The 26,062-nt window shown below is 33.6% G+C and overlaps 2 protein-coding genes across 3 annotated transcripts in view; one reads left to right on the plus strand and one right to left on the minus strand.

Annotated features, from left to right (window-relative positions):
• The window catches only part of LOC137407365 (uncharacterized), a 30,661-nt gene extending 6,398 nt beyond the window's left edge, over nt 1-24,263 (minus strand). Inside the window, exons 1-11 of one of the 2 annotated variants that reach the window (XM_068093997.1) lie at nt 24,141-24,263; nt 18,428-18,615; nt 15,576-15,669; nt 11,037-11,152; nt 9,445-9,575; nt 6,535-6,713; nt 5,175-5,443; nt 3,515-3,748; nt 2,397-2,516; nt 1,298-1,432; nt 668-889 (exon numbers count right to left, since the gene is read on the minus strand). In XM_068093997.1, the coding sequence (XP_067950098.1) occupies nt 668-889; nt 1,298-1,432; nt 2,397-2,516; nt 3,515-3,748; nt 5,175-5,443; nt 6,535-6,713; nt 9,445-9,575; nt 11,037-11,152; nt 15,576-15,669; nt 18,428-18,615; nt 24,141-24,168 (1,716 nt within the window). In that variant the 5' untranslated portion in view covers nt 24,169-24,263. Of the gene's footprint in view, nt 1-667; nt 890-1,297; nt 1,433-2,396; nt 2,517-3,514; nt 3,749-5,174; nt 5,444-6,534; nt 6,714-9,444; nt 9,576-11,036; nt 11,153-15,575; nt 15,670-18,427; nt 18,616-24,035 lie in introns of both variants that reach the window. The other variant, XM_068093998.1, reaches the window with a different exon arrangement.
• The window catches only part of LOC137405935 (uncharacterized), a 488,140-nt gene continuing 484,053 nt past the window's right edge, over nt 21,976-26,062 (plus strand). Inside the window, exon 1 of the transcript XR_010979825.1 lies at nt 21,976-21,988. The gene's annotated coding sequence lies outside the window, so the exon portion shown is untranslated. The remainder of the gene's footprint in view (nt 21,989-26,062) is intronic.

Raw genomic sequence — 26,062 nt, forward strand, 5'->3', positions numbered from 1 at the left:
AGACAGTGGTTTTGCAGACAGGCACACTAACCACTACACCACGCAACCACCTTGCAATACTATGGAATAATTGTGGCCATTTTTATTCCACTTACCAATCTATTATGTGGCATGAAACTGACAATGCAGAAGTTTCAAATAAAATTAACTATCAAACAATACAGAACAAAAGTCTATATTTTGAAGAAAAAAGGAGCTTCAATTGTTATTGCAATAAGGATATTACTGTCTATCATTATTGTTAATAATAGTATTACTAATATTATTATTATTACCATAATTACTAAAATTAGTATGTCAATTGGTGTATTTTAAATTTGAAAATTAAAAAAAATGTATATCCAATTTAACTTAAAATTTAAACTAAAAAATATTTCACCAGTTTAAAAAATATTTAATTTAACTTGCACCATCTAAACAAAATAGTTAGATTTTGCATAGCCTTCACCTGCACTGATCAGTCAAGGTTACACTTCAAAGTTTGGATAAGTTGCTTAGCAAAACGTGGTTTCAGGATCATAAATTTTGGTGCTAAACCATGCTGGCCTGGAAAGAAGTGCAAAGCTATCTGTGATATTTACAACTATAAAATGTGTCTCGCACAAGGAACCAAGCCTAAAGCTATAGAGGCAGAGCTTAAACAGCACAGACTCTATTTCTTACGTACCATAATGAGACCCAATTGTTGTAGCCGGTGTTCGTCTGATAGAAGAAAGTGGGTGGGAGATGGGGAAGGTAACTTCTCAAGTTTAACGCTAAACTGAGTGAAATTGTGGCGGTCTCTAGGCTGATAGAATTCGATGTCTAAACGGAGAGGCTTGTCAGCAGAGACTATCTCTACATACTCATAGTTGGCACTAAGAACCTTCTTGTCATTGAATGGAAATGTCTAAAAATAAATATACAGCTATGAACAGTTACAACGTGCTACTACCCTTTTTAAATGATCTCACTTTAAAATATATATGAAAAATTTAAAATTGACTTTTTATATGCCTGCTGCATTGGAATAAAGATGGGTAAAAAAAATAAACGCCTCCCACTGGAATTGAACTCAGGCATTTAATTTTGCTGGACAGTTTGAGAAGCAACTGCACCACCAGACTACCTTTACACATCTACCAAGATGTGTAAAGTGGTATGGTTAGTAAATGAACTTTAGCAGAGGTCAATGCATTTGAGACACAAACATACTAGAATCTGTTATGCCCTAGTTAATCAGTGCTGCCAATAAAAGGATATAGTGACTATAACTTTATCGAAGGTGCACAAAGTGTGAAGTTTTGATGATACTTACGCTGTAGATATTTTTGTGATTAGAATCAATTTTTTTCGCTTCTATGACCAGCCCACCCTTTCCAGAGACAAATGTAAACTCTTTCCAGGGTGATTCCTTCTCAAAATGAAGAGCCTTTTCTTGTTCATCAATCACCTGAAACAATACCAAGAATCTTTACTATAATAAGAGCCACACATACAACGTCATGCTAAGAGGGTTAGAAAAGGTCAATTACACGGCATAGGAATTGAGCCTAGAAACTCAGATTCAAAGCTAAGCACACTACCTCTGCACCACTCAGTTCTCTTGCTATATCTAGGAATAATTATGCACATATGTATTATACATGACTATTTTCCATAGCATAATTATGAGCGGTTAATGTGGAATTTTGAGATGAAATTTTAGAAATTAGCAGTTATGAGTCATATTTGAAGCTATTGATAAAGTAATTTACTTATTTCAGCGAACTCGCAGCTTCTTCTATCCATCGTTTTTTGACGTCATCACCCTGTTTGCACATGCGCTCGTCCACAAAAAAGCCGCCATCTTTGTAGAAAACGATCGTTATTCTTTTGATTAATAGTATTTTTCGGTGGTGTTTTGATACTAAAATAAAAAATTTGCAAACAAAAGCATTTTTTGCAATAATTAATTACAAAAGCTTCGTATTTTCAACAATAAAAGTTGTCCATAAAGATGGCAGACAACGATAAAACGACATCACGAAAAAATGAAGGATAGTCAAAGCTTTCAGCAAAAATAGACTGGTGCATTTTTACCAAATTAGTAAGCTCAATTTTGTACAAGCACAAAATCTATAAATATACGACATAATTAGCAAATAAAATTTTGCGTCTCTTAATTATAAACTTTGCCTATAAATAAAAATAAATGTCATATTAAATAAAGATTCTGGTACATTTTGATAATAATTATGGTTTTTTATAAAATATTTAAAACATAGATGTATGCAGTTCTCACTGCCTATCATTTCAACTAAGTATTTGTAAATGGGCTTATCTAGTACCTCGGAATAACAATGCTTACGTAGCTTATGCATGTTGCAGTAGGAGGCTATGAACATCGAGCATTAAAGTAGCTCGTGTCGACATACCTTGTCAAACCTTGCAGATCTTGAGTCGTTTATGAAATAGATGCGTGCTTTGTCTCCGCACTTGAATATAGACATGAGAAGCCTCTTCTTTGGTGTTCGAGTAGAAACAGTGCTCTGAGGCTGCTAATTAATTAACATTTTTAATAATAAGTGTTAAAGTAAATGAGAAAATAATTTCTAATACATGTATATAGCAATAGTGATATAAGGTTATAAAAAGTTCTTTAGTAGGGGTTACAAATTAACCTAAAACTTGAAGAGCAGATTATTGAGTCAATTTTGCATAAATACTTTTCAGATTAAAAGAAACATTTTTGAGTCTTTTCTATAAATAGTTGCACTCAGCAGGAGAGTATAGTTGCAGTTTGGTGGAATCGTCTTCTTTTTATAGAGCATTAATCCTATTCATGATGAAACGTGGTGTTTATTAAAATACTGATCCATGGAGCTTTGACCTTGGAAAAAACACTATAATATGGAAATGATGGTTTTCATAAGTTTAATTAAGGCAACTAAAATGTTTAACATTTAGGTTAGGTTATTTTGTGGCTAGAACCTTTCCTAGAAAAAAGTGTGGCGGATGTCTGGCCAGAAACTTATTTCTGACATTATATTCTTATAATATCTGCATATAATTTCTCTTACACATTTTTCATTAGTTTTTGTGTATTGTTTCTGTCTCTATTATACGTTTATATCACTAATACTTTTTAACGCTTATAGGTTAGTCGTAATTAAGCCAACATGTTAGCGATAACATTAATTATCTTTTTTATGCAATTTCCCGTCAGTTCCATTATACGGTACGGAAGAAAATATATACATGTATATATATAAGGAGCGCTCTCGCTAGGAGAGCGGAATAGTCGTGGCCACGCTTTTAATGGGAATTCCTTCGAATAAAACTAACGAAACCATTCTTACTTCTCATTAATTTTATGGAGCAATGCTTGCACTCTATATTCTGCCTGACTAAAGGCCAGCAAAATCTTTTACAAAAGGCATGTAAAGTTGTAATGGCATGCATGTACTTCCTTGGCAGGTTAAAAACAAGATTGGAATTTATTTGCTAAGTACAGTAATGACTAAGGTCGAAGTAGTTGTTAGGTATCACTCACTCTCACAGGAATCCGACTACGACAAGCACGGTTTAGTCTTGAGCTAGGTTCTATGCTAGCTGACAACTTGTAGCCAGTAAAATGATGAATTTTAAGTGTGACCATATCAGGGGTAGCAGTTGATATTTCTGGGCCATCTTTCGCTGTTTCACTCCAAACAGAACCTTTTGCTCTACTTAAAGCAGCAACTTCGGTATCCACAGCGGAATGTGGAAAAGAGAGCTCAACTGGCACCTACATATAAATGAAAAGGATATTCTAGTTAAGTGTAGCTGGAAGCATTTCAAAGTCATAAGCAAAAACATGTTTTCATGATGACCAGTTGCAAACCCTTCATTTGCACCGCAATTATTAGCTGGCCCGCTTGATCATTGCCATGACAACCGGCTTAGTGGTTTTCACATACAGTTACACCTATGACAGTTAAAAAAAAAATTTTTAATTTAAAAAATAAAAATAAAAAGATGACAACCTGGGCAAAGTTTGACAGCAGTTAGCAACAGGTAATAAAACTAAAAAATTCAGTATAGCGACAGCTGTTGGGGTATTCAGCATGGCTGACCCAAATATGACAGCGCTATAGTTTTAAAAAGTGATATAAGTGTTTATTTTTTTCAGAAACAAAAACTTCTGTAATTGGTGCAGCAAACCTAAATAATTATACATTTGGAAGCATTTGTTACCATGTTTACTAGTCACGGTTGAGAAAGTAGACCACTACGAGAAAACACTTTTATTTTTTGTATCAAACTGTTTAACCAAGTAACAGTATAATTAATGCTCTGAAGACCTTCTACTAATTTTGCTCAAGCAGATAGTTTATTCATTTTTCTAAAATAAACTAAATTGGTCCCTAAAGTTTAAAAAAATTTAATTTGAAAGCAAATAAAAGTTTGATTTGCCCTCAGAAATTCTTTGACAGCAAGTTTTTTTAAAGTTTCATTAGATTTATACGGCCTATACACACTCCTAGACAGCAACTCTGTCTTTTGTTGACAGTGCTATTCTACATGTACATATAATATTTTCATCTTTTTCTATTAAAAAGCTACTTTGTATAAAAGCTTAGAAGTTATGTTTCCTTTTTGAACAGGAGACCATAATCGCTAATTTTTTTACTTTTTTGATGTGATAATCTGTTCAAAGAAATCTGGCAGCTAAAGTTTTTTATTGTAGAGTATTATTGCCTGAATCGTAAAAAACAATTAAGGCATCTGTGCAGAGAATTCATTATTATTACTATTACACTGCATGACTGAGGCAGCTATATCAGTTTTATATCTTTATATCAATTTTATAGCTTTATATCAACTGGAACTTCATCAATTAATTGCCAAAAACATATGACACAGCACAAAGCAACTAAAATACAAATTTCATAAAAGGCTTTTCAAGTCAACCATTAATAATTTTTTTTTAATTTATACCAGTGTTTAAATTTTTTTTTAATTAATAGCAAAAGTGTTTTGCTATTTGCTGTAGCTTTTACTACTTGTGAGAATAAACTCATTTTCCTCTAAACAACGTTCTTTAATTTACACACAACTCACTGTTTGTGTTGCTTATTAGCATATATCACTGACCCAAAAAACAAATTTGTAAAAAGCTAAGGCTAAGTTTCTTGTGCCATGAATGCCTGCAAAATAACTTTTAACATCACCTTGAACTCGAGGTCATCCGGTCCACACTCAAATGTCGGGGAGTAGTTGACAGTCTGGTCACCTCTGTCATTGTTTTCAAACTGCATCATAAAGTAGACGAGCTGTTTAGAAGTCAAAGCACCTGGAGGAATTCTCAACTGTACTTCTTGGCAGCCCTCTAGCTGAAGGCATCCACCAGCCGAGTCAAACTCTCCAATAGCAAACACTCTGGAAGAGTAGCAGGTTCCCACAACCTTGTTGGGGATTCTATCGAAATTCCTAATTGCATCTATAAAACATAGAAGTTGTGTGCATGAAAAGACACTTTTACCTATTCATCTGGTACTAAAGAAGCCTTCTTATAAATCAATTTATGATCTTCAATAATTCTGTTGGGCAATTTTTAGGTAAAACAATATTTTTGCAAGATTTTAAGCAAGTTTTTCATGTAGAATCACAAAAATTCAGATTATTCGAAGCATAATTTTTTTGTAACAGACTCAAAAGTGCACGCATAGTTGGTCATGACCAAAAGTCAACTGCAGTCTCAGCCAATGATATGAATATTAGAGTGTTATTGGTTCAGCATCTGACCAATGAATGCATAGCACCCAAATACAACATATAAAATAATAGCACCCAAATATAACATATAAATTATTGGCACACAAATATAACATATAAATTAATAGCACCCAAATTTAACATATAAAATAATAGAACCTAATTATAACATATAAGTTAATAGCACCCAAATATAACTTATAAATTAATAGCACCCAAATATAACATATAAGTTAATAGCACCCAAATATAACATATAAATAATAACACCCAAATATAACATATAATTTAATAGCACCCAATTATAACATATAAATAATGACACCCAAATATAATGTATAAATTAATAGCACCCAAATATAGCATTTAATTTAATAACACCCAAATATAACATATAAATAATAACACCAAAATATAACATATAAATTAATAGAACCTAATTATAACATATAAGTTAATAGCGCCCAAATATAACATATAAATTAATAGCACCCAAATATAACATATAAATTAATAGTACCCAAATATAACATACAATTTAATAGCACCCAAATATAACATATAAATTAATAACATCCAAATATAACATATAAATAATAACACCCAAATATAACATATAAACTAATAACACCCAAATATAACATATAAATAATAACACCCAAATATAACATATAAACTAATAACACCCAAATATAACATATAAATAATAACACCCAAATATAACATATAAATTAATAGCACTCAAATACAACATATAAAACATTAGATACCGACGACTATTCACTAACATTTAACAGTTTAACCTTTTTTATTTACCGTCTATAAGTTTTTGTAGTGTGACACCAGTTGACAAGTGACATGAGCTTGCATCAGTGAAATAGACACACGATACAGGTGAGTGTGGGCTTTGTGGTAGCGACTGCTCTGATGCAAAGCCACTATCTTGAGAGGACAGTGTGTATGTTTTGTTGACAGCCGGATCCAAAGAGCCAACGCTGTAACAGAGATATTAAATGATTCGAAATACTACCAAGGTCTAATAAACAATAACATTGGAAAACAGGCTAAGAGAATTGGACATACTATAACAAAATGACCGTGCTCTATACCTAAAAAGAGCGGTGCAAATGAAGGATGTGAACCTGTTGGGCAAATTAAATGCTTCTTCTTTGTCTCTCTTAATTAATCAAAGTTTCTTGCAAATACATGTACTTGTTAGAGTTAGGCTAGGGAAATGTGAATAAAAATACAAAAGATTAAAGAGATCAGAAAACACACAAATTCATTAAAAGTATTTTAAAACTTTCAAGTTAGATAGTATATAATGTAGATGTAACTGCAGCCACCAGAGTTGACAGGCATCACTCTGTCTATCCATTGTCTGTTTATCTTAATTTCGCTGTCCCGCCAATTGTATGTTTGTCATAATTACTCAGTGCCAACTGAGTTACATGTACATGAGGTTTTTAGAATGATCTATTTTAGAGTTTAAACAATCAATTGATGTAATTATTATCTAATAATTAATTACTATTATTTATGCAATTATTTCCTAAAAATTGGCAAAGAGAATGCAAAAATAGATTGTCATTTAAAAGAACAAAATTTCAGTTTTTCAAAATGCCGATAGCTACTTTTGAGATTCTTTCGTCATATGAATGAACCATTTTGAACTTTGGTGTAGAAATTCAATCAATCAATGGTTTAAATCAAATAGCTATTAGATTCTTGGTGCTTGAACAAATTTATTTCCTAAATAAGTACCTATTTTATAAATGAGTGCATTCATGGCAATGCAAGAGCAGAAAAGGTTGTGCAAGACCTTTTAAAAATACTTTAAGATTAACCAAATGTTTGCTTCATAACTAACGTGTTTAATGTTTGCTTACAATGAATCATTGATGCGTTCGGGAAGAATACACATATTAATAAATGTATCAGTCACTTACGGCTAAAAGTAACATGTAAAAGACAACTCCAAGTTTATGAATATGTATGTAAAACCAGACGAGTGCTTATTGCATACCCTTTTCTACAATAAATATTTGTTTGCCCAAGGCATCTGAATGTACTTCAAATCTTACATCAGTTCAAAATGTGAGACATAAAATGTAGTGTTTTTTTAAATATGTTTTGTTCTTCCTTGTTTACGAATATTTCCCTTCGTGTCAACATTATAAGGAAACATATTTTACCACAAAGACTCATCTGTAATCGCATAATTATATCTGCAGTACTTTGTAATATCTGCCACGCATAGCACTTTATGAATGTTTTGTCGTGCTTGTGCAAAAAATTTGTTCATTGTTGATGAAGACGCATTTCTGTCACATGATCTCGTTTTTATTAAAATATTATTCTCGCAAGTACATATCACTCTAGAAGTATCAATTCAAACTCCATACAAATGAGAAGTATGTTCAACTGCTGCATGCTAGAAAATATGGCCCTTAGCTTGCATAGTTTAAAAATCGACATTTTCCAAACCACTTGTTGCTCCTGTCACCAACTTAAACATTGCATCAGTTGAGAGACAACGTAAAGTGTTTTCGTTTGCTTGAGTGTAAATCAATGCTGCTTGAACCTTTAGGCTTTCGTCCTATAAATGGATGTTTTATCACGTACTCTAAAGTTGGATTTTCGTTTATATATTTACTAGACGGATCCCGGTTGCACGGGTAATAAAACAATTATTCAATGAATTTAGTAACTCACCTGGTAAGCCAGTAAAGGTAAGCTCACTTTCATTAAAACAATTACTGTGTTTGCAGAAGGCTTAATAATCATTACGTTACACCTAGTGCTAGTTACTGACTCCAAGGGTTTCAAGCGTGATTGAAATGAATGATGTAATGAATGTGCCAACCGATATTGGCAGCTTGGTTATTGTGGTGTATTAGATTAGATCACTAGTCTGCTGTCTAGGAGGTCACGAGATCAAAGCATCTGTGATGCAGATTTTTTATTCTTAAATTTTAATCACTAAAACTGAACATATAAGTGACTTCGAGATTTAAATAGATTTATCAAATAATTATGCTGAAACAAGTATCAATGCATGAATTTTAAGACGGCATCTGATAACCTTGCAGCTATTAAACTTGTCAAATGATCCGATTTTGCATCGCCAAAGCTTACAATAAATAAAATGTTGCATAAAATCTATCAAAAAAATGTGTAGCGATGCACCATAAATGCAATAGCCGATATCAATAATAGCGACAATAGCAAATCATAATGTACCTACTTACTAATTGCACCTACTTCTTTTGAGCGTTTTAACCATGATGAAGTTTTGTCAATTTAAATCTTAAAACATCCTGGCAGTCAGATCACCTCAATCATCAAAAACATTTGAAATGCTAAAAAATACTGTTAAATTCTGATAAAATCTACCAAAAATTTACTGTAAGTTCATCTTTAAAGTTGCGTAAAATCAACATTTTTGCATGAATGTTTGTTAACAAAATATAAACCGACATTAGTAAAACTAGCTTTGGACTTTTCTAAAATCTGTTTCCCCAAAAAAGCATAGCAAATTTTAATTTTGAAGAGCCAACTTTACAAGAGATTAACTCAAAATGTATGAGAGGATATGAATAATTGTCTTTTTTGTCTGATAGGAAACTAAAGCAAGGTTATTTTAGCACTACGGACTCTGGTCTTTGTTGAAATTTTGCAAATCCTATTGTCGAGTATTTGATTTATAATGACATGTACTCTTACCTATTGCTGCGTTGATTGTCATCAAAACTTTGGAAAAGTGAAGGCGACAGAGAATGGCCGATGTACTGTGAAACAGTGAGATTACGTGGTGCTGCCATTGGAAGTTTGACATGATCATTCCTTTTTTCTTGCTGTAGTCAAAATAAACTTATTATCCAATATTTAATGAAACATTATATATAATAACACAAAATCTAATATAACATACAGTGAAAGAATATAATGTAATACAATATGACCATAAAATATAATATTTGTATTATTTATTAATATACATATATATGTATGTAAACAAATATATTATACTGTAATTTAATGTAACATAATATAATCCAGCATAATAATAACAACATGGTATAACTAAATTATAATAAGTAATAAATAAATAAAATAATAATAATACACAAAAAATTTATAATAATATGATATAACATAACTTAATAAAATAAAGTATAGCATAAAAAAAATTAAATATAAAACAACATAACATAGTAAAATCTAGTATAAATAATATGATATATCCTGACTGATTTTGGCTACCTACTTTACATGTATTCCCTCATTCCCTTTATCTCTCTACCTGCATCATTATTTTCAACTTTCTTTTATCTTAAAGTCTGTCAAGCGAACTCTATATTAAGGCCACTTTAATTGTCTCCCTTACGTAAACAAACTGAAAGCCCCAAACTAAAAGCTATCTTGAATGATGTGAATAGGAAACAAAATGCTTAGTTAGCTACTGACAGTATAGGTAGCAGATTATATCTTGACCTTCTTGACATCGAGTGCAGACGGCTCAACTTATCACAGGTGTCAGGTCATATAATTCGGTTACTTTATTCAAACACAACAAAGCTAACTTATCACCTATGGCCAAATCAAATCAAACAATTGGTGTTTGTCTAGAATTCAATTTGATCTCATGTGTTTATAACTGCAAGAATTACTTGCATCACTGCTCTATATAAATGTAAACATCAAAGAGGCCTCACCGGTTTAAACTGTTTTTATGACTGGGTTTAAACTGATTATGACAGACAAGTGCTTGATGTTAAAATAAGTGATGAAAGATGAAAACAAATAGAAATGAACAAAAATAGAATAGAAATGAATGAAAATAGAATAGAAATAATAACCGAAGGCAAAAGATTTGAAGTTGAACGAACAACTAACGCCAAATGATTTCAAATTCAAACTTAAAATTTACAAGATCTAATCCTTTTTAAATACTATGAAATATTTATGACACAGTTATGGTTATGGTTTTGCTTAATTATAAAACTATAAGACTGTAAGACTGTAAAACTCATAAAACGATAAAACTTCAAGCTATGTAAATCATGTTACCAAACCAAAAGCAAACAGCAGGCGGTGTGCTGGTAGAATGATGAGATGAGATGGTGAGAAAATAAACCTTTTAAACCTCAGTTTTAAAAGTTTAAGTTAGCTGTCAGTTGTTCCATAAGTATAATTGAGTGACTACATTCAACCAGGAGTACATAATGTAGGTTAACCAATGATTAATGATGTCATGCAAGTTGACATAGAAAATACAAGCTTTGGTAAATAATTAATTTCTCATGTTTACATACCAGGTTATATGAGCTCCTTGGTAGAGCTCTGCAGTCCATTGTGAGTTCTGCGCAAATGAGACTTGGTGCAGAGAGGTGAATCTCACTTTTATCAGAATCTCCAATTTTCCCAGGTTCTAAAGAGAACAGTGTTGGAGCAAGTTTAAGCAGAGGAGGTGTAGGTCAACATGACACGGTGTAAGCATTATCAGAAATAATCTTTATCATGTTCTTTATTCATCAAGATTCATATTAATATATTATGGCAGATAAATGCGCTGCAGGTTATTTGAAATCTTGGAATGATACATTAAAAATTGCTCAGTAAATTTAAGTTAAAATTTCAATGAAGATTTAAAGCCTGAGAGTTATCATAGATAAACAACATTGTTACAATAATTGCAGGATTTTACACTTGTATTTTATTTTTACTCACACAAAGCAAACTCAAAGCAGAAGTATTTTATTATAAGCTATAGTGATTAGAAGCCATTTACTTCTCAAGCTATTTAGGTCATGAAGTTCTCATTTTAAGCCAGTAATATTGTATAGTCTTCAAATAAGACAGTTTGATTGGCTTATTCAAGGAAAGTTAACAAGCTCCGCTTTTAAACTTGTAATGTCTAATTATAGTTGTGATAAATATATTCTGATTAATATATAATTAAATTATATCCTTTAATTTTTTAGCTGACTGCTTGTTTACGTAGTTTTACAGTATAAATCTATGCTAGAGCAGCGGTCATGTTTAAATGCTTGTAGAGTTGACACAATTGTTTTAAATTGGTACAACAGCTTCTACTCATTAACAAGCAGTCAGATAGCCAACAATATTATAAATAGATGTTCAAGTAGCAAGTTTATAACGCAATAAATTATTTGTTTTAATTGATAACTAAAATTTTGTATTTTACATTTGTTGTTTGCATAGATGTTTGCTATAGAACACAAAAAAACTGGATCAAGTATTTTGGTCTACATTCATATGTAACAAAAAGGCAACCTTCGCTTTGTATTTGATCTTGGGATTTAGCTATTTAGAAGAGTAGCGTTTTATCTGCTCCCAGAGCTAGCATATAACTTGGCTCATGATTATCTTATATTCCCCCAGCAGGTACTGTTCCAGGTAGCCCGCTCGTGTCGCGCACGGGCTAGCCATAAAGTCGCACTTGGAATACACGCCGGTAAACATGGTGGGGTAAAACCTTTTCCCCTTTTTGCATGAAGTCGGGCTGTGATGTGGGCTTTTGTTTAACAAAAATATATGTTAATCCGTCATGCATGAGCGAGGGACCAGCTATTCAGGATTTTGAAGTCAATCAGAAATTTGACGTTAGTGCCGGTCTCGATGGCTACAGCCAGACCAACTTGAATGGTTAATGACACCTGTCATAGGAGAAATTTTGAAACATGAGTCATATCAAAGCTCTCTAACCCTGATGCCTGAAAGCTAGATTGTTTTAGAGCTGAATTTTGAAAATTTATTTATAACTTCACTAACTGCAACTTTGAAGACACGCTGTACTTTGTAACAACAAGCTGTTTAGGCCCATTTTACAATTACACTTACTTGCAGTGCACCAGTTTATATGGTCACTTTTCACACTAGAGATTTTAATCTCCAAAACATCCACATCTAGGTTGAGGTGGCTATAGGTGTAGCTTGCCTTACCAATTTCAATTTTAGTTTCATATGCTGTTAAGGGGCATATGTCAAGCTGTTTGCTTTCGTTGCATGGGTATGCATAAGCTGGCAGTGGGAATAAGATAGGCTTAAGATGGCAGCGTTAATAAAATATAGCTATATCACCTGAAACTATCTTTTTTAAATAGGTTTTTAGCTTTACGCTATAATGTTGTTGTAATCTATACTGTAATAAGAGCAGTGTCGGCCTATCCGTCGGTCTGAATCCTGCCAAAAGCAATAGGAATGAAATTTCCTCTATCGGAATTGAACTCAGATAGGCTTACTTCAATGTACAGTCCTGCACGCTACTGCTACACCAGTAAACTACTCTATGGTAACTTTACTTAGGCAGAGCAAAACAAATTTTTGTATGCATTGAGCTAATAAAAATATATTAACTCACTCTCAGCATAGTTTCGCTTTGCAAAAACTTTTATTTCTTGTCGCAACTAATTGTTAGCAATGACCAGTCATGCTAGACGCATTACAGCTCCAAAACTTTTACAAAATTTAGATCTATGCACTTTGGGTAATTTTTATTGAACAACAGTACTATTGAGAGTTATTATTAATATTTTATCGATAATAATAATGCCGTAAACTTTAATAATATTGATAAGTCACCACTCGAATATGTTCACGGTCTTTTCGAAAATGGCCAAAAAAATGCTTGTTCTCATTTCAAAACAAATTTGTGGCATTTCTCACGGGCTCAGCTGATGTAAAATTTTATGGTGATTAATTTGGTGTCAAAATTCTTTTTTTAGCCTGTGTTGCTCAAGAGTTATGCCAATGTATACGCTCCCCTGTCAAATATTAGGTTTTATTGAATGTGTGATTATGTCTAGAGAAAGAAATTAATTTTGTAGCGAAATATTTAATTATGAACATACTGATTGCTCATGACAATTTCTCACTGTCCACTGGACTGACAAGGGTACTAGTAAAGATAAATGGTTTGATAATGCATCCAATGGTGATGTTAATATTGTTGACTATAATAAAAAAAGTTGCTAATGGGTACAACGCATCTGTCTGAATTAGCATTATTTTTTAAGAGCTGAAGTAAAACTTGAGAACTAAAACTTTTACTATAATAAGAGCCGTGTTGGTTTGTCCGTCTGTCCAAAGCGTTACCAAAGAATTTTGCGCCACACATGAGTTGAGTTTGGATTTTCGGGTTCCAATCCGATCGCACTGCCGCACTCAACCACCATCCTCAACACACTTGCTGCTTGGTAGAATAACTATGTGTATAGTTATTACACCTGATGATCTCCCGCAATAGACAGGACAACTAGTCTACTGATTTTCGTAAAGACTTAATCAAAAGTACAGAACTAGCCTCCGATTACTTATCAAGTTAATCTCTTGCCTGATAAGTTGGGGTGTTTTAGCTTGTTATACCAGTTCAGTTACCTTTCAGTTCATACTTTCACTTGGAACTACACAAGTAACTGCTTTAGTAAAATCCAGCATTTGAAATACAATAAAAAATATATGGTCTTTTGGCGCGTGGTGTTTTAGTGATTTTCGCTTTCTGTTATAGTCTTTGCTACGTTGCTATAGCGACCACAAGCTTCCCCGAAGTTTTGAGGATTTTCTCATAGCTTTAAGATTGACACGTTGTCTTACTTAAGCAATCGCGAGTCTAACTTATGACACATGCTAAAAGTTTTTGTAATGTTAGTTTGATAGAAAATTATTGGATCGACCAAAGCCTCATTGCTCCAAAGAGACTCTTCAAATGCTTTCCGTTTATTTAAATATTAGCTCACTTGGCAATCGCGTTGCGGTGAACCACAAGAGCAATTAAAACCCGCTAGGTGTGTCATTAATAAGCCCGGGTAAAACACACTTAAAGCTAGAGAGAGCTACAGTAACGATACACAAAAAGTAATACACCATCACTTAACACTGATGGTCATAACTTCTCTTTGTAGTTTCATGTTTTGATAGCATAAAGGAAAAATGCTTTTAGATGAAGTCATATGACATTGATGTGCATTTTAGCAAATTTTAAGGCAACTTTAAAAATGCCAGTTTGGAGTACAACTTTTTCAAACAATATTTTAGTTTCTGCAAACAAATTGCCTATGAAGTGCGCAAGCCTCATAGCTCATTTCAAACTAAAGTATGCATTTCACTTGAATAGCTAGATTACTTTTACTTGTAAGCTTCTACATCTATCCATAGTAGTATCCTGGCAGTCTGGCGCGCCGTGAGAGTTCAGCAGGTTAAACAACTCTGCACAATTGTTTCAAAATGCAGCAAGATAGTCAAGTGATGAAGATGGTTAACATCCCTAACTGGTAAGTCTAATGTCTCTGTTCAAATCTTGTGTATTGAAAACCTTTGTTTAACCTTCAACCTTCGCTTTGATTGAACAGTCACGGCTCTTATGATAACAAAGACTGTCTGCTACTGTAACAGTGTATTATATTTACTAACTCTGGTTAAGAAGCACTCACTACATGTATAAAAATACTGATTGTAAATCATATGCCTGTTGATAGTCTCTAACACAACATAAACTCACAATAAGTTGAACTGCTGTTAAAAAATTTAATATAGGCTAAAAGCTGTTTTTATTTTATAGCAACTTCATAAATACTTTTGTCAAGTTTTTAACTTTAGAATTTGGACCCTTACGATTTTTTGTCAGTTTTTCTTTGTCAGTCTAAAATACTCTCGCCTCCGTAATAGCAACTATAGTCACCTAAGCTCTTTATGACAATGTATATCAGCTCAGCATCTAGCATGGATATCAATTATTTGCACAAATCATTAATAGCTTTGAAGCCGTACAAAAGGTTCTTGCATGGTAAGTATAGCTTAATGTTTTGATTGGATTTCTAAAAGAACTACAATACCTCGAGGTTGAGATCGAAATTGTACCATTCCCTCCACATCTGGCTGCTTGGATATTTCATCACTTTCTCTATTAGCTGACTTCCGACGGTACCACTGTGGAAAACCAATATAAATTTTTGTCGGATATGTATTATATTACGATTTCATGCTGCAAATGACATTGCATTAAAATCAACAACATATTGAAGCCACCACAAAAAAGGCGATGCAAAAAATAAGAAAATAGAATCAATGCAAAGATGAACCAACTCGCTTGCTACAAGTATTACTAGTTAATCTGTTTTAGTAGTAGTAGTAGTAGTAGTAGTAGTAGTAGTAGTAGTAGTAGTTGTAGCAGTAGTAGTGTAGTAGTAGTAGTAGTAGTAGTAGTAGTAGTAGTAGTAGTAGTAGTAGTAGTAGTTGTAGCAGTAGTAGTGTAGTAGTAGTAGTAGCAGTAGTAGTGTAGTAGTAGTAGTAGTAGTAGTAGTAGTAGTAGTAGTAGTAGTAGTAGTAGTAGTGGTGGTGTTAAAGCTTGTGCTTCTACTTTGCAGTCTCAACACTGGTGGTGCCAGAAGAGAGTTCAATCTTAAATGTTTTCCACTATAAAAGCAACAACAGCATATGAAAGTTGAAGTAACATGTCATTGACTAAAGGAGTAGGGAAAATCAACTAGAAAATAATTTGCTTCGTCAACCAATAACTTATTATGAAAAGTATAAAAAGTGAATATATATTTGCATGACTTTATATACCAGAATTTATTAAATGTATTTGTTTTGAAATCGTCACTGATAAATAATAGACTAAACTAAAATTTATGCCTTTCTATGCTGGATTCTACACAACAATAGAAAGTTTAGTGATGTCACTAAGGCTAAATTTTGCTAATCTACCACAAGTCTATAGTCTGTTTGAAAATAATGGAATCTTTTAAAAACAAACAACTCGGAAGCTAACATTCTCTTCAAACCGGTATTTGAATATTTTATGACTCGCTGGTATTAGTAGGTTAGTAACTATAGCTGAACGCACTAGCTGATATCTTTAAGGTGGTCATACACGAAACCAGGATGCATCAAGCAATCAATTTGCATATCGATGGCTGAGACTATCAAAATCATAATTTATGTCTGACTCACTCCGTGGTATCATTGTTGTCATAGTTACTTATGCGCAGTTACAGCTATATTTAACCTCAAATTTGTCACTTCTATCTAAGAGCTTCATCAACAAGCTTTTCAAGGTCTCTAGATATTACCGAACAAATAAAACAAATGTATCATTAGCGTACAACTCTGAGACCTATGAGACCAAGACCAACTATCGCTCATGGTCTATCAGAACTTTTTAAATATAGCTTTTTCTGGCCAGGGCTTTGCAAATGCATCAAGTTATGACTTAGGTGAGCGCATTGGAAATGTTTGGGATGCAATTTTGTGGCAGCATTTTTTCCAAAAAATTTTTGATTGTGTTTACTAAAACATTAAAAATGTTATTTAAAAAATTAAGTGAAAGCTTTTCATGAAATTTTATTGATATTTAAAAGATATTCATAAAATTTCTACATATGAAACGCTGACTGCAATAAATTTTGTCAATACAGTTTTAAAGTATATCTTAATTAACGGCATTGTTTTAGAAAAAATTATATGAAGCTTTTTAGGATTTTTTCAGCTTTTCAAAACACAAGGTAACGTAGTTCTGAAAAGAAAAAGTTCATCATATCAGCTTGCTTAAAATTTGGAAATTGTATAAATTATGTCATGAATATCCCACATACAATCAATCAAATTCAGCTCAAAATAACATTTTCTACCAAATAACTTTAATTTAATTTTGTTGAACACCTTGCACCTAAAGCAGAAGTAATAATTTTCCTTTAAACTGTTTGAAAACATTGAGTAAAAACAAATGAAGATAGCTGTATGCACTATGAGCTATCACTTTAGTTCTTAAAATGCCAGATAGTTACATACACTGCATATATACATTTTTATATTGCTTCATTGGCAATAATTTTATTTCAAACAGAAATGTTTTCCAAGTTATGCCATAATCAAATTGTAACAGAAAAGGGCAACAGTTAGTCAATAAAATCTAATAAATGGTTTGGTACGTGTGTTTAAAATATCTTTCCCTGTTAAGAGAACAGATATAAAGTGAAACATTATTAAAGAAGCTAGCAACAATGTTTTCAAAATTATTATATTAATATTTATTACTTTTATAATTTATTCGTTATTATTTGGCTAGCGTAATGTCCGACGTTGCTCAGGTATTCATAATCAGCTTATAAACAGTGGCAGACAATGTGGTTGCCTGCTACTTGTCATTAGCCTGGCACATTGTCAATGCCTAATTTGAGCAAGCTAGTAAACTTACTAATAAAAGCCGAGAGAGCAAGCATGAAATGACGTTGCGCCGTAACACAGAGCAGTGTATGAAGTTTTATCTACATAGTGACATATATCGCCCAATGCATCAATCAATTTTGCATAGCTCAATGGTTTAGCACATTGTCTGATGAACGGGAGTTTTCGAGATCAAATCTTCTGCAACATGAAGTGTTCATTCCAAGATTTTCATAGCTGTAGCTTGACAAAACTAGTCGCACACACGCACACACGCACAAGCTTTGAGATTTATGTATATAGTCTATTTTCTAAGTTAGTGTTATTTTCAAAATTAGTACCGGTATAGTCATTTTGAAATGACAGATAATTGTGGGCCTATAGCAGATAATTGGGACTTATGGCTTTTCTCAATTCTATTTCAAAAAGCATATAATTTCTAGATTCAATTTTTTAAATAAGCAGACAATCTAAGGTAATTCTAACAACTCATTTTACCAAACAAAAAGAGATTGCCAACCTTGATGAGGAAGCAGGCGACAACAACGATGCCGACAATAACAACCAGAGGAACGGCAACAATAGTAGATATTGAAGACTTGGTGTTTGTGATGCCTCCATAGGAGGTCCATATTGTTGCGGGTGACACAGATGAGATAACTCCAGTGCTTGTCGGCGAACTAAACAAAGTCGTTGGCATGTTTGAATCTAAAAATAAAAAGACTGGGGAATGTGAAGAAGGAAATGTAGCCATGTAAATAATTAACTTATCTACATGGTTATTAGAGCGCAGGCTAAAATTGGCAAAATAGAAAAAATATTGAGCTAGAGGTCACCAAAGATTTTTTTCATGCAAAAGACAAAATGTATATAGCCAAAACGACTTACAAAAAACATAACATATATTTTTCGAATAGTTGTTTTTGACGATGATTTTTTATGGTTTTGACTCTACTGCTGACTTCCCTACAGCTCTGTTCTCAATTGTGTTTTGCCTTCCATTTGTATGTAATTATCTTCCTTTCATATTACACTTCGCTATACTTTTGTATCACAGTCTGGGTCTACCTGTATTTTAGTGGTAACGCGAAACCACTACTGTCTAACAAACTACCAAAATGTGCTTTGCCCGAGTTATCCTGAACACCCTATGCCCCTTTTATCTTGATGTACATGTACTATCTAGTGACCACTGCCACTACCAAACAGGAAAAAAGTTTTAGCAAAAGGTTGCGAACAGTTTTAATCCTTTAGAAAGCGGATAAGCTGGCTGACTTAAGATAAGGATACCAGTGCTGAGTCAAAAGACACTGAGGCTAATTATTACTAAATATGGCATCCAACTGCCAACTTAGGTGCATTTACTACTCTCTATCTCCTGAGATGACTCATGCTTGCCATACATTGTATTCGCATCTTTTGTTCACAGTTTGAGCGTATTTAATTTAGGTTTCCCAGCCTCCGGCTAACTAAACAATAGAGTATTTCATACCAGAATAATATAAAGCGCTGGCTTCCTTTACTGTGTAAACATCACCATAAAAGCTAGGGATGATAGGCTCAAGGGAATTTAGTGATCAAAGCACCAAGTCACATATCATTTCTTTCTTAAGACTGGTTTACACTTTATTGCTGTATGTTTATGCTGTTTTCTCGGCGATTATTTGTCAACAGTGTTCAAAAACCGATGGCATGGCCAAAGCAGTGCAGCATATTTCCTTGCATGGCAGTTGCTGCGAGATTAGTATTTTATGGTTTCCGCAGTCGCATTGTAGAATGCCGTCAACTATTCGCTGAAGTAAATTAGAGTGAGATTGTGATAGCGCTAACTTTGTTATCAGATGATCACCGGAGTATTGTGGGATTGATGCCAACATATGTCTATATCATATTAACGAGCCTTGAAAACAAATCGCTTTCCATTATAAAAATATGCATTGAGTGCTACCCTAGGACACTTAAGTATTCGCCTCAGCTAACTTCACGTTTTTCGCGGAGTCATCCTCTCGTGAAAACTTAATGAGCGAAACTAAATTATCATAACGAACGAGCGAAAACGCGAAATTAAATAGCTTTGTTCATTGATAGTCCAAGAAACAAATGGCAGCAATCGATCGAATTGCATTATCGATCTCGCCCCCACAGTTCCACCTGCGGTTCACAATTACAAACTAGTCCCAAATTAGAATTTTTTTCTGACCACTGAACTGGACCTGAGGAATTTAATTATGTTTGTTCCACTGCATTTATTTTCACATCACTATATTTTCGCACTCATCAGAGCTGCAAAATTAAGTTGCAGCAAAATTTTACACTGTATGCCTCTCACGAAACTAAATACTAGCGAAATATTAGTGTCCTAGGGTATATAGAATCCATGATAAAGAATTGCTTGCTATGAGAAGGCCATTTGTGGCATGCATATTTTTATTTCACTCAACACACACAATGCGAGCAAAATCAAAAGCCAGCTAGATACTAACTACATAATACTAATACACACTAACATAGCTAGATATTGTCATGGTTCACATGTTTTTTTGAAAACTTAGGGCATTTGACCCAGTAGCACCACCTCATAAACACTGGGTCATTGGCTAGTCACACAAAGGCTGCAGTCTCAAAGCGTGAAACTTTTACTCTCCGGCATAGGAAACTATCGACAGGATTTTCATGCAATGTGAGCTAGTAAACACTCTTGGATTAAAGTGAACAGAGCAAAAAGTGTCATTAGTGGATCATTTTACCTTTAGCCTACAAGAGCTTTTTGTTTTTTCTCTCTGCCAAGTCTTCACTTAGTGCTCAGAGTTAAACCAGCACACCACTTACCAAGTTCTGCCAAACTAGCCTGCTTAAGCTATGTTTCGCTATCATCTACATCTAAACAACAGCAAGTCAGCATGATATACGCTGGAATACAGCATACACAATATATTCAACCTAATTTTTAGCCCTCACCAGCTATCTCTCTTGTGTCATAACAGCAGCTATTAATCATACATACCTGCTTAAGATAAAAAAGGCGCAAAGTCCGTGCGATTAACAGGAAGTTTTATTATTTTTTGAATTTTGTTTTTTGTTTACAATTACCGCTGAAAGCAGAGGTTATTATCGCTCAAATGTTATAGAAAATAGCAGCATAAATTTATTGTGACATAAAACAATAATGCTAGTGTCGTAATTTTAAGAGTAGGATGGCTTGCTACCATTTTCTAGTCACCAGCAGCGCTTCCATTGTGTTTATAAAAAATGGAGGTTAGTTCACAGTGTGAACTAACTCAATGTTAACTAATTCAGTGTGAACTAACTCAATGTTAACTAATTCAGTGTGAACTAACTCAATGTTAACTAAATCAGTGTGAGCTAACTCAATGTTAACTAATTCAGTGTGAGCTAACTCAATGTTAACTAATTCAGTGTGAACTAACTCAATGTTAACTAATTCAGGGTTAACTATATCAATGTTAACTAATTCAGTGTGAAATAACTCAATATTAACTAATTCAGCGTGAACTAGCTCATTGTTAACTAATTCAGTGTTAACTAACTCAATGTTAACTAATTCAGTGTTAACTAACTCAATGTTAATTAATTCAGTCTGAGCTAACTCAATGTTAACTAATTCAATGTTAACTAACTCAACGTTAACTAATTCAGTGTGAACTAGCTCATTGTTAACTAGTTCAGTGTTAACTAACTCAATGTTAACTAATTCAGTGTGAACTAACTCAATGTTAACTAATTCAGTGTTAACTAACTCAATGTTAACTAATTCAGTGTGAACTAACACAATGCAAAATAATGCAGTACAAACTAATGTAGTGCTCACTGTGTCAGTAACTAAGAAAATTTTCTGACTCAGATTTTTCTAGTTAGTAGTGTATGCAGAGATCGAAGAATTGCTTTAATCTGTACTTTTAGGCAGTACTTGTAAAAGGGAACCAATAATAATATGCAATGGTTAAATGAAACTACCATTCAAGTATTCAAAAGGACATGTAATCAATCAATTAAAGAATGACCTGCATAAAAACCTTTTGAGTGATGCAATGACTAAAAGAGTAAGAGAAAGTAGTGAGCAGTAGATTGAAAGCAAGTTGGACAGTATCAGAAGGGGACAGTACGGTTGCAATGAAATGGTGACATATCCTTAGTAGCCAATGATATGCAAAAATTCACTGAGTCAGTCCGCGTCATGAACTGCAGTACGAAGCTGGAATGAGTATTTAACAATATGTAAATAACTACTTTCGGTCTTTGCTCACTGCCATTGTTGTTTCTAGTAAGTTTGTGGGTTGCTTTAAAGATAGAATTGCTGAACTGACATGCAAAATGAATGAACCCTGCTGGCAAATAACGTGACAGCGGATATCGTTTGTGTTTACGAAGTTTTAGCAGTTCAGTGAACTTGATTTTTACAGATTAAGGAATTACTAAAAGCCATGTTTTAGAGGTATGGAGCATCTGAATTGCGAACAGCCAAAAAAGGCAACTGGTAGTGACAAGAAGGACAACCAATCTAAAAATGTTCTCTCTGCCAAATCGACAATGCTGAATAATCTGTACTCTGACAAGCAACTGCGTAGCTCGAGTTTACTGATAAGCCATGAGAATATGTCGAAATTCTAATGAAGTCTGATTGACTTCTACTCATACTCACCTTACCTCATACATGAAGGAGAGAAAAACTTCACCACGCTGTAACTCTCTACGAAAAGTAGTTTTGAGCAACAGCCATGTTTTATCTATTACTAATTATATTAAAAATGCATAGCTGGTTTGTTAGGACAAACAATATTGTAAACACGAAGTCTAACATATCTGCTATTTAAATCTATATTTTGCAATGTAAGTTTTAAATACGATTGTAGAACTTAAAATAAGAGCTCTTGTTTTGAGGTCTGTTATTAAAGATAAACATGCGCAAAGGCTATGTAGATTTTATCAGAAAATATCAGTAAATTTTGATCATTTGCAATTCTTTTTTATTTTTAATGTGATCTGATTACTAAGATGTTTTGAGATTAAAATTGCAAAACTTGATCAAAATAAAAACTTTTAGATCAAGCTAAAGTGCGATTACGACATTTCTAGTTGCAAAGAGACTGACAGAATAGAAACCTGTAACGCTGAAACTCGAACGCAACAGCCAGTATTAACTATATCAATGATTGCAACTAGTGATGTTATTTCACACATATTTTGCTTCAGAGTGTTTTGAGGTGGTCAATTTTTGTTGATTTAATTTTGAAACATCCTGGCAGTCAGATCACCTCAATCATCAAAAATAATCGCAAATGATAGAAAAACACAAAGCTGTAAGTTCAACTTTAAGCACTGCTTGCTTAGAACTACTTCCCCAAATAGCTATCAATTATAGGTGCCTACTGCACATGCCTCCGTACTACGGTAGTCACATGTTGTCAAGTATATAAAAGCATACAATAAAGGACTATTGAGATGTTCAGAAATTTTGAAGGATACATCATACTAAGAGCAAACCCAATTCGATCATTCAATTGCATCTTATCCGTTTTTATGGCCGAGCTACTAGACTGTCTCTAGTTAAAAGGCTAGATACCTAATCTAATCTTTAAGTAGCATCTCACTAGGCGTGGTGGCGCAAGATCCGGTTACATATGTAAACTATGAGCTGAACAAATCTTTGTCACAATTGGATGATCTGATGAAAACAGTGTAAAATTAGAGTGTCAATACAATTCTACTACTGTTAGCATGAATAGGTCAAATATAAAGAATCAAAACATTTCTACCAAATCAAACTTTTGCTTTATTCTTATAAGGCATATACCATCTGACATGTGCAACTGACTGACAACGTCAAGTCAAATATTCAGTTGATAGTCTTTCCCGTCACTTTTACTTTTTCTTTTTAGTTACAAACTTGACTGAAACTTTTGTATTAAAGAGTCTGTCTTGTTTTTACAGCATCTTCAGCTTTTGTTATAGATTATCTTTTGATAAAGATATCAATATGATATCAATATGACCCCAATATAAACTGTAATATGAACAAGAACTAAAATAATGCTCTGCAAGTTTGTTTTCAAATTTTCAAAACATCCCAACTCCCCCTCTTACGCGAATGGCTTTTGCCTCAAACTCACCTTGTAGCAAATCTTTCCATAGGTGGTCCTAAAATCAAGTTTCCTCTGGTAGTCTCTGTCTGGTGGTAGTTTACTACGTTCGCTAGACCTAAATGAGAAGCCTACCTGTTTTTAGGGTTGAGTAGTCTGTCATGACTCCGTCAGTGCAGGTGATTGATGCCTAATAAGCGATAAATATGGAAGCGACTCGCTCAGCCGTTTCTTCGGACAAACCTGCACTTACTACCCTTGTCGTAACCAAAGGTAAGCTTAAGTCACGCGACTCTGCGCTCCAATAAGCATGAATAAAAACAATCGATAATATATGAATACACCCTGTTCGCTCGCCCAATGCTGAATTGGAAAAGTTGCAGGTGTACCATCAATGTTGTACTGAGCATTTAGTTCCGGGTAGAGTATATTTATCATGTATATCAATATGGCTGAAAAGGATTATCTACCAAGCCATTTTGGCCCTGCTAGTATTCTTTTTAGTTTCAAAGCCATTGAAGACATTATCAAATGTTTAGTAGATTCAAATGTGGTTTGTTCATTTAATAGTATTTTGTAAAGGAGGTAAAATGGCTTAGTGACATGGAGCATCTGAGTTGTGAACAACGGGCAGTATTATTTACTGGGAAACAACTGTTGGTAGCAAAAAAGAGGCTTGACTGTAAATTAACCGATTAAATTTAAAAAAAACATGCAGATCATCAAAGACAGAATCTCCAGAACAAAAAGCCGATAGCAAATCTAGTTGATTATTTAGCAGGCTAAAACTTCCCCACCGCAAGTACGATGGTAGAATTGAAAGCGTGAGAACATATCAAAATATATTTGTTTGAGAGTCTGATAATATTCATGTTATTCCCATGTGTGTCTAAAAACTTGGAGTTGTCCACTATATGTAACTTTTAAGTTATATGACTGATATAGTAATGGTCCTGAAAAAAATCTAATTAAACATTTTAGCATATTCCAAAATAATAGGTTCAGTAAAAAACAAGGTAAGGCAAGGTAGATTAAAACACTAATAAAATTTTTATGATGATAAGTGCCGTAACTATTCAAAGCCATGCTTAAGAGCATTTGATAAAAGATTGCATCGTTATGGAATAGAACTCAGATGCTCGGCTTTTCAACCAGGCGCATTACCATCGACACCACTCAGCCAATTTTCCACAGCTGTTTTATTTTATGCTGTTGTTCCTTTATGTAGAATAGCAAGAGATGCAAAAATATGGCTAATCACAGGCTGGCTGAAAGAACAAATAGGAAGATGTAGAATGATGGTGCTGAGATATTGCTTTGGTATCAGTCTGAACTAACATCAATGTTCAGAATATAAAAAGAAAAAAAGAAATGTTAGAGACATTCAGAAAGGTCAGAACTACATGGTCATGAATCTACATGCAAGGAGAATGATGACATCAAAAAGTATTTTGATTTAGTAATTAAACGCAAGAAGAAGAGGGGAGACCAAACATCATTGAAAGGATGCAATAGCTATTGAAATGAGTCAATTCAGGAAGAGAACACAGATGATCATGTCAGATGAATGGGCATAACTGAGTTAGATCTCATAAAAACTTACCAACTCATATGCTAGTAACAGTAAAATGCAAAAAAGTAAAAACTGAAATGAACACGAATCTTACTGGTCACATAAATGTTTACATGCTATAGCAGTGAGTTATTGTTTGCAAATAAAATAAAGCAATCATGAAGGCAAATTATTGTTACAAGTAACCCGGCAGTCTTGTGTGCAATTTGAGATCGCCATGCGTGTCAATAAAGCAGAGAGAAGACTATCCGTACAATTATTCCAAGGTACCAAAAGGTGGTCGATTGTTGCAGGTGTAAGTGCATCGATCTACCCATCCTAATGTAATGAGTTCAAATTCAATATGACGTAATTAATCCTAATCTTCAGCCATTGCTTCAGCCGTACAGACAGTACAGCTGTAGTACTGCTGAAGCCATGGCTATTTGCTCTTATTATAGTAAACATTCACAGTCTAAACTACTGTACAATGTTTGACAAACCA

This window comes from Watersipora subatra, chromosome 10, assembly GCF_963576615.1.
Source record: "Watersipora subatra chromosome 10, tzWatSuba1.1, whole genome shotgun sequence".
Taxonomy (NCBI): Eukaryota; Metazoa; Bryozoa; class Gymnolaemata; order Cheilostomatida; family Watersiporidae; genus Watersipora; species Watersipora subatra.